Here is an 11803-nt window from a genome sequence, read left to right as displayed (position 1 = left end):
TGATGACGGGATGGGTACCTGGCATAAGGTCCTTGAGGCCTGGTCCTCTCTGCATCCACCGCCTTGTCAATGCGATGGTGATGAGGCGTCGATGTGTTCTTCTACGATTCCTCAAAGACACGTTTTTGCAGAAAAGATGCCTGGGTCGTCCTATTCTCAACAACGGTCTATTACTGTTGGGGTCCCTTGGTACGCTATAGCCTGCGACGTCTACGAGTATCATTACTTGCGCCCCCTCCCCGGAGTGTGGAGGCGGAGGCCAAGGCTGCAAAGGGCATGACCGACTTACACGGCCAACTGGGTTCCTATTCTGTCGCCTCCGGCGCCTAGGGCTGGCCCTCAGCCGTCTGCCTTGGTCTGGAGTAGGACTCGTCTTATGGTCTTCAGGCACTGAGCTGCCAATGGCCATTGAGCGACATTTTGTGATCAGGATGGAATCCAGTTTCCCATGTGACAAAGTGTCTTGGACATATCCCCACAAGACCACGCAAAAGTCCATTTCCTGCCCACACAGACTCGACCAGTGGCAAAGAAGACAAGGCCAAATTCAAGAGGAGAAAGAAGAGAAGAGGAGAGGGGAAGGAGCGCAATGATGGGCACACACCGTTCACAGGGAGCTGAATTTGAAGTTGAGTCGTCGGTGCCCGAATGCCCAATGGACGGAGGACGTGTGCCCAATCGCGGCGTTGCTCCTCACTAAGGCGGCCCTTTTTCCGGCACGCATTAATATTACGGAGTACAATTCACGACATAGAGGCAGCCCAGGCGGCAGCCAGACATTGGTGCATCTTCGCATTAAAGCTCCGTATTTGTGGGAAGCCGTTCCATAATGAGCTGCAGACGATGATTGACCAACCTGACATTCAAAGCGCCTCATGCAAGCAAGCGGAGCAGCAGAGGAAAGCAAAGCAAAGGCAGAGGGGCCTAAAAGCTAAAGCAGAAGGAACAGCACCGTCTCAGCGGGACGCGACAGTGTACTCGTACATGGCATCCGTACGCTACACGGCGCTATGCTTCCAACTTTCCAAGTTGCGAACCTCGACCATGGCGCTGCCATTGCAGTCAATTGGCTACCTAGAAGAGATCAATTGGATGCCTCGGCCAATCAATGGAGCGTCGGGCGGTGAAGCCGCCCTCACGCCTTGACGCCTTGACTGCACAAACCGCGTGACTCGTCAGTGGTCTTCTGCCTACTTCGTACCGAACGACCAGAGTGTGGATGCGTGAGTCACAGGCCGTCAGGCTGGAGAATGGGTGGCTCATTCAACACCACCACGCCCACACCAGGTTGACACCACGGCCACTAGAGCTCTGGAGCCGAAACACTCGGCCACGCCAAGCCTGTTTGGGGAATGGTGATCAGATCCAGATGGCAGAGTCACAGATGCTCCACAGGGGCCGCCCCCCCGGCGTTCTCAGGTTGCTATCGATAACGCGCGTGCAGCAGCGCCACAAGTCATCAATGACGGATGCTGATATGGGATGTCAACACGGGCAAATGCTCTGAAATCCCGCGAGAATCAGGCAATTGGCGGCAACTAGAGCCTTTGCCGACATCAATTCGCCGTCGTCACCTTATCCCCCACTGGTGAGTGCTGTTGTCACAGAGTCGCTCCAGTGCTGGGACGGCAGCCAGGGCGTGGCTCTAGTGTGAGCGCGGGGAGTCCTATTATTATTACTTCTTCCTACAGGACAAGCTGCCATGCGACGACGGGAGGCCTGGGGATCTGATTTCCAATCGCATTTCTCCCACTCTCCCACTTTCGGAGCTGCTAGGCCTGGAAGTCTTGGAGGCCTTGGGTCTTGTTCCGAGGCAGTTCCCCAGGCCACCGTAACCCGGGTCAGCCGGAGCGTGCGTAATGGTTTCCTTTCGTTTTCTGGGGTTTGATCCCATCATGGGAAAGCCGGTGCGCGTACCCAAAAGCAAGAGCTAACAGCCCGTGTCCGTGTCTCGACAGTTCGAAACGTCGCATCAGGCTAAGGTAATAGTGGCCTACTAACCTCCGAATTGTCCGTCTGGCCGTCAATGGCTGCCCTCCCTCCAATCCGCACCCCCATTGTCGCATGTCGCGTCAGTTTCCGGGGCCCAGACAGAGGACGAGATGTGCACATGACACACCCAGCAGCACCCCTCTACACCATCATGGCAGACGGACTGTATTACTACCAATATTATTCGAGATCTTGATTCTGCGACGATAATGGGCGCAAGGCAGGCCACCAATCTGCGCCCCGCACCCTCCACGCAGGCACTTATCAGATGAGGCGCAGGACAGGTGTGGTGGCTTCGCACGCTCTCATGGAGAATGCGACATCGTGATGGCGGCAGATGATGAGGGCCAGTCACTTGATAGCCACTGCCTGAGACACGATACGGTGCGACGCGGCTCGGGTGGTTTGACGGTTATCTCCCGCCACCTTCCTTAGCATTCCCGCTGGTTTCAACGCAGTTGGTGCTTCGGCATGTATATGCTGCAGCACACGACGGCGGCGCCGCTCATGTCGAGCAACTTATCGAAATGGCATCACTGCACCTCGAACTAACCCCGCCATGCGCCATGGATCGTCGGCTTATCGCCCCTCCACGCCTTATCACCCCCCTCCTTTTGAGATGATGCGAACGATACAAACTAATTCCACTATTACCAGCCCACCACCACCACCACCACCTCCTCCACCTCCTCCTCCTCCTCCTCCCAGCGCCAAGGCCCGCAACAAACGCTCAACAACGGTTCCATACGGGACACTCTGGTCCATTCTCCCCCTTTCATTGGGGTCCTCTCCTGAGTCCTTTCCTGCCGCTGCCAACCGCACTGTTCCGCAACCAGCAAACTCCGCTAATTGACCCCCCTCGCTTGCTGCGCCTTCTCCTCTCCCCCTCCGGCACGGAGTTGACACGCAGTTTCTCTAACATCTGCCTCTGAGCTGTTGTCGTCAGCCATGCCTGCTTATCTGAATTGAGTTTAGGCAACCTATGAATTGGCCGTCTCACCAGCGGGAGAATGCACCTCTGCGCCTGAGGGCTGACACTTTGACATGCGTGAGATCAGCTCTGGCGTCTCGGATTTGTCAATGCCACATTGCTTCCCTCCATGGCACACACACCCCCCCTCATGGTCGCCGCGTTTCCCGCACCACCCCGTCCAACGGCCGGCCCCACCGACGCTGTCTTTTCCCCTTGCCCCAAGCTCCCGAGCTTGGTTGGTCTCGGGCGCCGGGAGCGGCAAGTTTGCAGGGTTTGTTCTAGCTCTCAAGGTTCAAGCCACGGCCGCGCCCTCCGTTAGGAGAGTTTCGAAGGGGTCAGGAACAGTCTATTGTTCTCAATGCGAGCATTCACTAGCAGGAGTTCAAATTGGATTGACAATACACTGGGGAAGACGACGCGCGTTGGTCCGAATCCCCGGCGGTGAGCGGAGTGCATAACCGCATCGGCATGCCGAGCTCGGGAGACGGTCACTTCTCGCCGGCAACGGGGCGATCTATACAAAGGACCCCTTGGGGAAACATATGGCCCCCCCGAGATCGGCCCTGGACTAGCGAGCTGCAAAGGAACTCGCCCTCGAAAACGGGAAACCGGACTCGGATCGAGTTTGCCTCTCCCGTGTCGGAATTCCCCCGGTTGGTTTGATACACGCGCCGCCCCCTGCGCAAACATGCTATCAAACATGACTGACTACATTTGTACCCTCCCCGAGAATAGATCTGAAAGCAAGGAGTAATCAAAAAAAGGTAGGCAAGCGGTCCGACGTACTCAATCAAATGACTGATGGCTCCGTGGATCTTGTCTCCTATTATATTTTCGCCAGAGTTCTCATGCCAGATTAGTACTAGTACATGGAATGCTTTTTACATCCAGGCACTGCAAGTTGCACGGTAGTGAATTCCCAATCGGGTCGTAACCCTCATAAGATTGAATAAAATATGTCAAGGCACCTAGACGGGTTGAGATGATCAATATTTGTGTGGTAGCATCATCGGTATCGGGGGCCGATCAGCCCTATCCCGTATCATCGCGTGCACCCGCAGTGGTTCACGATCTTCTTGCCTGGCACTACGCGGTGGCCTCCGCCCTGATCCATCCCGCTGAGTGACAAATCCCCCGTAAAGACCTACTTGTCCTTGTAGCCTCGTAGGCAGCATCCTCCGGGGTCGCATGGCAAGGCGTGCCTTGATGCGGCAAAACTGACCGCTCGGCCCTGGAGGCATCCTGGTGGTTGGACTGCGTGTGGTATCTCGCTGGGACCAGGCAGAACACTTTTCCTGTTTTCTTCTCAACGGGGGTCGATGTACTCGAAGTCCTAGAAGTAGGCATGACCGTGTGCCCCAAACGGTCCAGTTGTGGTAGGCCTGCTGTGCCCCTGTCTTGGGGTCCTGGGGGTGCTGCTGCCTACCTACCTAGTTACGAATAAGATACATACCCTACAATGCTCTTGTGTCCTGTTGAGCTTCTTACTAGACCCCCTTCGCGATAGTCCAGCGGAATGTATAGAATCTCAAGTCGGCTCAAGTCGACTCGTCATTGTCTCACACGGAGTAGTACCGCCTCATCGCTGACGCGGCAACGCTGAATTGAGGAATACCACCGGATATCTAGCCGGCGCCGCACAAGCCCCTTCACGTGAAATCGTACACCATCAGACTCTCCCTCCCGTCCAGTGCCTCCTTGAGGACGATCACCATCTCGTCGTCAAAGCCCACTTTGTTCTTGCGGTAGTCCATCAGCCCCGCCGGCACACCCCTCGCCAAGGCGGCCATCTCGTGCGCATCGTCGTCGCCGCCCTGCTGGTGCCTGGGCCGCACCTCGACACTGCTGCCGCTGACGCGGCCCTCGAGCTCCCACACGCGGATCTCGTCCCCGCGGGCGCTCACGCTGACGGCCTTGCCGCGCGCTGTGATCTCCGCGTCCGAGATGCCCGATGTGTGGCCCCAGAGGCGGATACCGGGGGAGATGGTCAGGGCGGCGGGCGTGGTGGTGCACAGGTGTAGGAGGAGGGTGTTGTCGGGCAGCGTGGCGAGGAGGTACGGGTGGCTGTAGCACAGGCGGATAGGTCCGTCCGGGTTGTCGCGCGTATTAGGGGGTGGTGAGGGCTCGTCGAAGGCGTAGTGGCGGCCTCGGGGGGACGAGTCTGGTGTGGAGGAGGCGGAGCCGCGTGTTGACGTCGGCGTGGTGTGTGCGACGCGCGACTCGATGATCTCGGGGAGCGCGTGGTTGGGCGAGGGGTGGATGTCAAGGTCCTGGATGCCGATACACCAGCCGCTGACCGTGTCGAGGGTGTAGGCTATGGAGGCGACGACTGAGGACGAGACTCTACGGATGGATAGTGTTAGAGGTGGCCGGGTGCTGTGGGACTTGAGCGAGCGGAGTAAATAAGGCACGAGGGCAGCATTATCCATTCTCTTGTCCGAGTCAACCCGCGGTGGATGGTCAAGCATCCACAACGATACGGAGCCGCTCGTCGATGCCGCCAGTACGTACGGATGACAATACGCCACAGCCATAAGCTCGCCGTAGGGGCCACGATTGTACCGGCAGACGCTGACCAGCTGCCGCTTGTTCAGGTCCATCCTCCAGACGCCAAAGGTGCCGTCCTCGAAGCCGGCCGCGATGCCCATCTCCCCCATGGCGGAGAGCTGATCGTCCACCGCAAGACAGGTCGGGCGCACGTCGCAACACTCGCCGTGCAGGCCGAGGCTGGCCTGGGCAATAAGCGAGCGCGTGCGTAAGTCCCAGACCAGTAGGCCCGTGGTGGCGTCAGCCGTGATGGCCAGGCCCTCAACCACCTTGACCAACGTCTTGCCCAGGGATATGCGCTCCTGCGGGTGCAGCTGGAGCTCGTCAACGTCGCACCGGCCGCGTGCCCAGTTGTGCAACAGCTTGTACGACTTCTTCCAGTCCACATAGTCCCCCGGGTGATCGGTAGGGCCCGGCTTAGTCGCTCTCCCCGTCGTGCCCGTGCGCCCAAGGCTCGCGGTCGTGGTCGCAGCCTTGCCATTCTTTCGAAATCCGGGTATCAGGTGCGCGCGAGGCAGGATGAAGCGGCGGTAGTAGTGCAGGCGCCATAGCTGGCGGTCCGACGTGATGCGGCAGAAGAGGCGCGAGACGGGGGAGATGTTGAGGAGGGTGGTTTCGCCGAGGTAGGAGAGAATACGGACGAGGAGCTCTGGGGGGAGCGTGGAGACGATGTCGCGCGGTGGCGGGCGGCTGGCGATGGAGATGGAGTCGGAGGAGAGGCGAGTGCGCTTAGGACGACGATTCTGACCCTCGAAGGCGGCGTAGGGGTATTCTTTAGTGCCTTCGCCACTCTCTTCGGGCGACAGACGCCTCTTGATCTGCATCTTGGAGGTGCGGAATGTGGGATGTCGCGTGGCGGGACTGGGGATTAGGGGTTTCGAGGGCCACTGCTGAACGACGGGCGATAATTCCAGGCTGGCATTGCATATATAGAATACAGCGCAGAGAACGGGAGGGGAGTGGCGAGGAGAGTGATGGGAAGAGAGATAAGAGACAAGAGGCTCACGGAGGGGGAGAGGAATGGGCAGAGCGGTGGTAGGTGAGGAGTCTTAGGAGGAGGCGGCATGGCCAGCCCTTGGAGGTCTGAGCTACTCAGGTGCCAGGCTAGGCTGTGTGCCAAATGCTAGGGTGATGCAGATGCAGATGTCACAAACTCTGCGACAGGTCACACCAACTACGGGTACGAAGTACCTTACATACTGTAGACGTACTGCAGCAGAATACCGCCGTGTTCAGGTTCGCTCCCTGCTGCTCCGTTTGAGCCTGGTTAAGTAGACTTTGATCGCGAAGTTAGATTACTCTGTATGAATTGTTGCTTTAGCTGCCGGAACCTCTGGGGCTTTTGTGACATCTGGATAAGGTGTATCCTTCGACGTAGTACAGCTGTCAGTACGTACCTAGAATCGTCGGATGTCAAACAGAGTCCATCGCCAGCACCAGTGGGCCTCTAGACGGGCCTCGGCCTTCATTAACGCCCGAGGCAACAGTATCGTTGGCCGAGCGAGGCGCGATGAGACAGACATACATATGTACTACTAATGTAGGTCTGAGATTGCCCATTCCAGGAACCCAGCGAGGCTGTAACACAGACTATAATAGAGGCAGTGACAGATCCCTCGCATCCCCCACAAGAACCTGCGGGGCAAAACCTCCAGACGAGTCAGCGGTCATGGCGAAGCAATATATTTGTCCTAGCGCTCCATCTTTTGCGCCACGACACGGCGTATCCGTTGCTATCCCCCTGGCCGGTATTAGTAGTATTCTATTCTCAGAACATGCCATAGCTAAGGACCTTGGACGGTACTGCCCATATTCCGCCACCCCAGCACCAACAATGCTACAGCCGTATCTTTGCAAACAAGTCATCGTACAGCGTGGCAACCCATCCACCCGAGGCCCCAGCGCGAGCCACGACTCCCAGCCCCCCGACCGCCCAGAGCGCCGCAACGCCCACCGCGACTCCTTGGACCCCAATCCACCTCCTCCTCCGCTGCCGCCGTGTCTTCCTGTCCACCATCCCCGCCGGGGACCGCGATGCTCCCTCCCCGCCGCCGCTGCTCCACGACTGCAGCCAACCCGCCGTCGACGGCGCCAGCCCCAGCCACTTGGCGCTGCCCCAGACCATGTGTCCCGCGGCCGCGCCGATGAGTCCCACGTACGCCAGCCGTGCCAGGACCGGGTGCCGCGCGAACCCGTGCGCGACGTACGCGAGGCCAATGTTGGAGCTGTCGCCCTCAACGGCCAGCGGCAGTACGCGGTTCATGAACACGTGTGCCCCGTAGAAGAAGCTGAGCACGTACCCGGACACGGAGATGTAGCTCAGCACCGGCCACGCCGAGATGTTGCGGCCCCGGTGGTCCACGGGCCACACGCCGGGCGTGGCGCCGCCGTAGCGCCTCATGTTCTGCCGCCGGCGTAGTAGTCGTAGAGCAATGCCAGAGCCGATGTGCGCGACCAGCGGGAGGGCGACTAGGAGCGGCTCGGTGAGGGCCGTCTGGTAGATCTCGCGCGTCATGAGGAGGTATGTCTCGGAGGCGTCGGCGGAGCCCGTGGTGGCGGGTATGAGGGAGACGTTGCAGAGGTGGAGGGACGTGAAGATGTTCATAGCGTAGCTCGAGTACTTTTGTAAGCGCGTCACTGCGGCGTGTAAGTCCTGTGCCTAGCACTACTACTATCACAACGGGTTGCAGGGGTCGGGTCTTCGTAAGGGGGAAACCATACGGTAGTAGACAGCGCCGCGACCTGACCCGCTCAGGCCAGGCGCCCATATCGAGCCGGGCTTCGCGGTTCCTTCGGTGCTTCTGTACGTGTCTTCATCTTCGGATTCAAAAACCTCCTCGGGCACGAGCGGTGGACGGTCGCTCTCCGTGTCGGGAGAGTCTATGGGCGTCGGGTCGAGGCGAAGGAGCGAGATGGTGGTGGCCTGGGAGTCGCTGCGATGAGGCGGCCCCGGCTCTGTGTCCGCCATTGCTGGACCTATCCTTCAGAACAAAGAAAACAAAGAATACGGTTGACGGTAGAACTGGTGATGCTGGGGGTCGTTGGGTGGGAATGGAGTTGAAGGTGCCGAGGATCGCGTGGGATTCGTTCGAAGTTGAAACTGGGGTTGGGCTTTGTTGGCGACCCCAACAGTGACGTTGGAGGCATCTGACCCTGCCTGGCCCGCCCTGGCACCCCCACTGGGGCAGCCCCAGCAGAAAGCCTCCAGCTCCAACCACGGCAAATCATCATCTCAGCATTTCACATCGCCATCACCGCCTACCTTCCGAACGACAACAACACCTGTAGTCAATCCATCGAGCCCATCGAGCCCATCGAGCCCACACAATGCCTCCGGTAAGTTTTATTTGACCATTTTTCTTCTGCTTTCCTGCACGAACCTCGTCTTACAGCCCGCAGCGCCACCAGACCCTCCCCCCCGCGCAGACCTCGTCCGCCCGCGAGGCCCAGCGCGCCTTCTACTGCCAGCTCTGCTCCAAGGGCTACAGTCGCATGAACGATTACGAGGCCCACCTGAGCTCCTACGACCACGCGCACAAGCAGCGCCTGCGCGACATGAAGGCCATGGTCCGCGACCCGGCAGCCTCGAGCCGCGCCCGCAAGGCCGAGGCCAAGGCTGACGGGCTCGTCAGCGTGAAGCTCGCCGGGCAGCAGCAGGAGGCTAGTGCTACGACGGCGAAAAAGGGTGGGTTCAAGAAGAGTGGCTTCAAGAGTGCGTTTGCACCCGTTGAGGGACCAGATGGGGCGGCGGGTGGGAAGCCTGCGACGACGACTACGACGACGGCAGTGGCGGACGCGCCAGCCAGGCCATCTCTTATTGCAAGCTCGTCACCAGCTGAGAGCGACACCGAAGACGAGGGCTACGAGGTGTACGATCCAAGATATCCCACCGATTGAACTCCAAGTTATATTGTTGTCCGAGACGCGACTTAGCCTATTTTTTCGCCATTGGTTACACAAGCCCGTCACATTGACGGCTCTGAGGGCATCCACCTCGCCGCATCAATCTGCGACAAGTCCTCCTCCAGCAGCCCAAACATGTTGCGGCTTCCCGAGAACCAGTCCGCCATTTGCACCGCCTGGCCGCTCCCGCCGCCCGGCGCCAGCATGGGGTTGCTCGCGCTGGGCTGGGTCGCGTGGTCCATGCCCTGGTCATCGACGGGCATGAAGCCCAGCTGGCCGAGGTACAGGTCGAACTCGTCGCCAATGGGGACCATGGTCTGGTCCTCCTGGTGCTGCGACTTGGCCTCAACATACATGACGGCCACGTCGCGGTACATCTGGAAGACGCGGCACAGCTTCCCAATGGTTTCGGATCCATCGCGCAGTGTCTCGATGGAGGTGACGAATTCTTGGAGGATATGGAGATCCTCAGCTGACAGGGTCTCGATGACGTGGCAGAACAGAACAAAGAAGGGGGCAAAAGGGGTCAGCATCAAATTCCTAGATGGTCCTGCGTCAGTCTGGGCGGTCGGAATAGCGGGGACGGTAAGGCCAGGAAACTCACCAATGGACATAGATGGACTTGATATAGGATCCATAATGCAAAATTCCGATACTCTCTTGGTGCGCCTTCATGGCCTTGCGCGCCGTCTCAAGACACTCCGCGCAGAACCGAGTGGGGGAGCCCTCGGGGGCTGGGATGGCCTGGTAGACAAGTGTCAAGGTCGCGAGAAACTGGAGCTCATCGCCCTTGACGAACACGTCGACAAGGGTGGACGAGTTGATAGACTTGAGGTAGGCGGTGGCTTCGTTTTGCGTGGCGAGGACCTCGGCCTCGAGATTGCTACACTCGACGGCCAGATCCCCTGCGCGGCGACTGAGCTCAGCTGGAGGGGCACTCAGAGCAGCTGGACTGTATCTTTTTTTTTTCCTCATGTGTTAGGTGTAATTCCTATGAGTTGGGAATGTAGCAGGTGCTTACAATTGCTCATATATCCGGCCCTGTAGCACGGACATTCGCAGCCACAGCTTGGGGACAGCCGACTCCTCGAGATGCAGAAGACCCGAAAAGTCCATCTCACGGGGAATACTAATATCGCAGTCCTTGATGATGGAGGCGCGACCGAGGCGCAGGCCCAGCCCTTTGTCCCAGCTGTAAGCCTGCCAGAAGAGCAAGGTCTTGATCTGGCGAAGGCGGGGCGGGTCAGGCCGGACACACTCGACGCGGTGGAAACCACCCGTCTGGCAGAGCTCGGCGGCCGTGGCGTTGAGGTGCCAGGCGACCGAGGGGCGGCAGACATCGATGGCGTACTGGGCCTAAGTAAGGTGAGCAAAGAAATTTCTGCGAATGGGGATAGAAATGAGATGACTGACCCCAAGTAGGAGAGCTTGGACGTTCTCGACCTTGGAGGACATGAACAGGGGCAGGTTGGCCAGGTAGGTCTCGAGATTGGCCTGCGCCAGGTCGGCGTAGCCTTGATACTCGTCGCGCTTAGCCCGGTCGGGACACAGCGACATCTCCTCCATGAAGAGGTTGTACAGGCCCCCGTTAACGATGCCAAAGGTGGCCTGGGAAACGTCCTCGGTGGGGAAATACACGGTCCGACAGAGGCCAGAAAAGTCGGTGATACCGACGAGAGCATTTGCAAAGGAGAAGAGGCTGGGTGGGGAGTCTACCGGATAGCCGTCAGTTGGAGCCTGTCTTGAGATAAAATGTTCGTCAGAGGGGAGCAACTCACTCTTATACTGCTTGAGCAGAGAGATGACTACTTCCATCGGCGGCATGGGGAGCTTGCCCAGTCCACCCCAGGGGATGGGCTTCTGGAAAGGGAATCGGGGCCCATGGCTGATGGACTGGTGCTTCTGAACCTCGACGAGCTGGCGGAGATTGGTCAGGGCGGTCTCCATGCCGGGGTTGGCGTCGCGGAGAGAGGTGCGCTTGACTGCATGCTCAAGGAACTCGCTAGCAAAGGCCGTCTGGGACGTGAAGCCGGAATCACCACCAAAGGCCGAATCGTCGTCGCTCGAGTCAAAGTCGACAGTAGAGGCTGCAGTGGGGATGCCGCTACTCCCCGTGCCGGGGGTGTGGGACTGGGGCCGGGCGGCCTCTCCCGGGCTGCTTTTGCCGGAGAGAGTGCCGGTAGACAAAGTCCTGAGGAGAGACTCTATGCTGCCGAGCCGAGACTCAATCTGGTCTATCTTTCTCTCACTGTGGTAGGCAATACTGTCAACAGCCATGATAGGGCAGAGTGAGGCGGTGGACAAGGTGGGTGAGGTAGGACGTACTACTGGGAGGAGATGAGGACTCGCTGCCGGGGCTCCTTCGGCCGCTGACCGGCACCGGTAGAC

The 11803-nt window shown here is 59.0% G+C and overlaps 4 protein-coding genes across 4 annotated transcripts; 1 reads left to right on the top strand and 3 right to left on the bottom strand.

Annotated features, from left to right (window-relative positions):
• Positions 1-4614: 4614 nt before the first annotated feature.
• Positions 4615-6336, bottom strand: ACO1O0_005758 (uncharacterized protein; the record flags this gene model as incomplete). The annotated part of the gene is made up of 1 exon (XM_083195165.1): positions 4615-6336. One exon carries the CDS (start codon positions 6334-6336, stop codon positions 4615-4617), a length of 1722 nt encoding a protein of 573 aa, XP_083050078.1.
• Positions 6337-7349: 1013 nt separating this feature from the next.
• On the bottom strand, positions 7350-8480 carry ACO1O0_005757 (MCP1 family protein; the record flags this gene model as incomplete). The annotated part of the gene is made up of 2 exons (XM_083195164.1): positions 7350-8149; positions 8234-8480. The coding sequence occupies 2 exons, from the start codon at positions 8478-8480 to the stop codon at positions 7350-7352; spliced, it is 1047 nt and encodes a 348-aa protein (XP_083050077.1).
• Positions 8481-8839: 359 nt separating this feature from the next.
• ACO1O0_005756 (C2H2-type zinc finger protein) lies at positions 8840-9409 on the top strand (the record flags this gene model as incomplete). Its single annotated transcript, XM_083195163.1, has 2 exons — positions 8840-8848; positions 8912-9409. The coding sequence occupies 2 exons, from the start codon at positions 8840-8842 to the stop codon at positions 9407-9409; spliced, it is 507 nt and encodes a 168-aa protein (XP_083050076.1).
• A 68-nt stretch (positions 9410-9477) lies between these two features.
• Positions 9478-11692, bottom strand: ACO1O0_005755 (fungal specific transcription factor domain-containing protein; the record flags this gene model as incomplete). The annotated part of the gene is made up of 5 exons (XM_083195162.1): positions 9478-9955; positions 10020-10331; positions 10437-10771; positions 10829-11127; positions 11194-11692. The coding sequence occupies 5 exons, from the start codon at positions 11690-11692 to the stop codon at positions 9478-9480; spliced, it is 1923 nt and encodes a 640-aa protein (XP_083050075.1).
• Positions 11693-11803: the final 111 nt, after the last annotated feature.

This window comes from Amphichorda felina, assembly GCF_050947745.1.
Source record: "Amphichorda felina strain 45539 chromosome Unknown scaffold_5, whole genome shotgun sequence".
Taxonomy (NCBI): Eukaryota; Fungi; Ascomycota; class Sordariomycetes; order Hypocreales; family Bionectriaceae; genus Amphichorda; species Amphichorda felina.
Note: the sequence above shows the minus strand (reverse complement) of the source record. Positions and strands in the feature narration are given on the sequence as shown.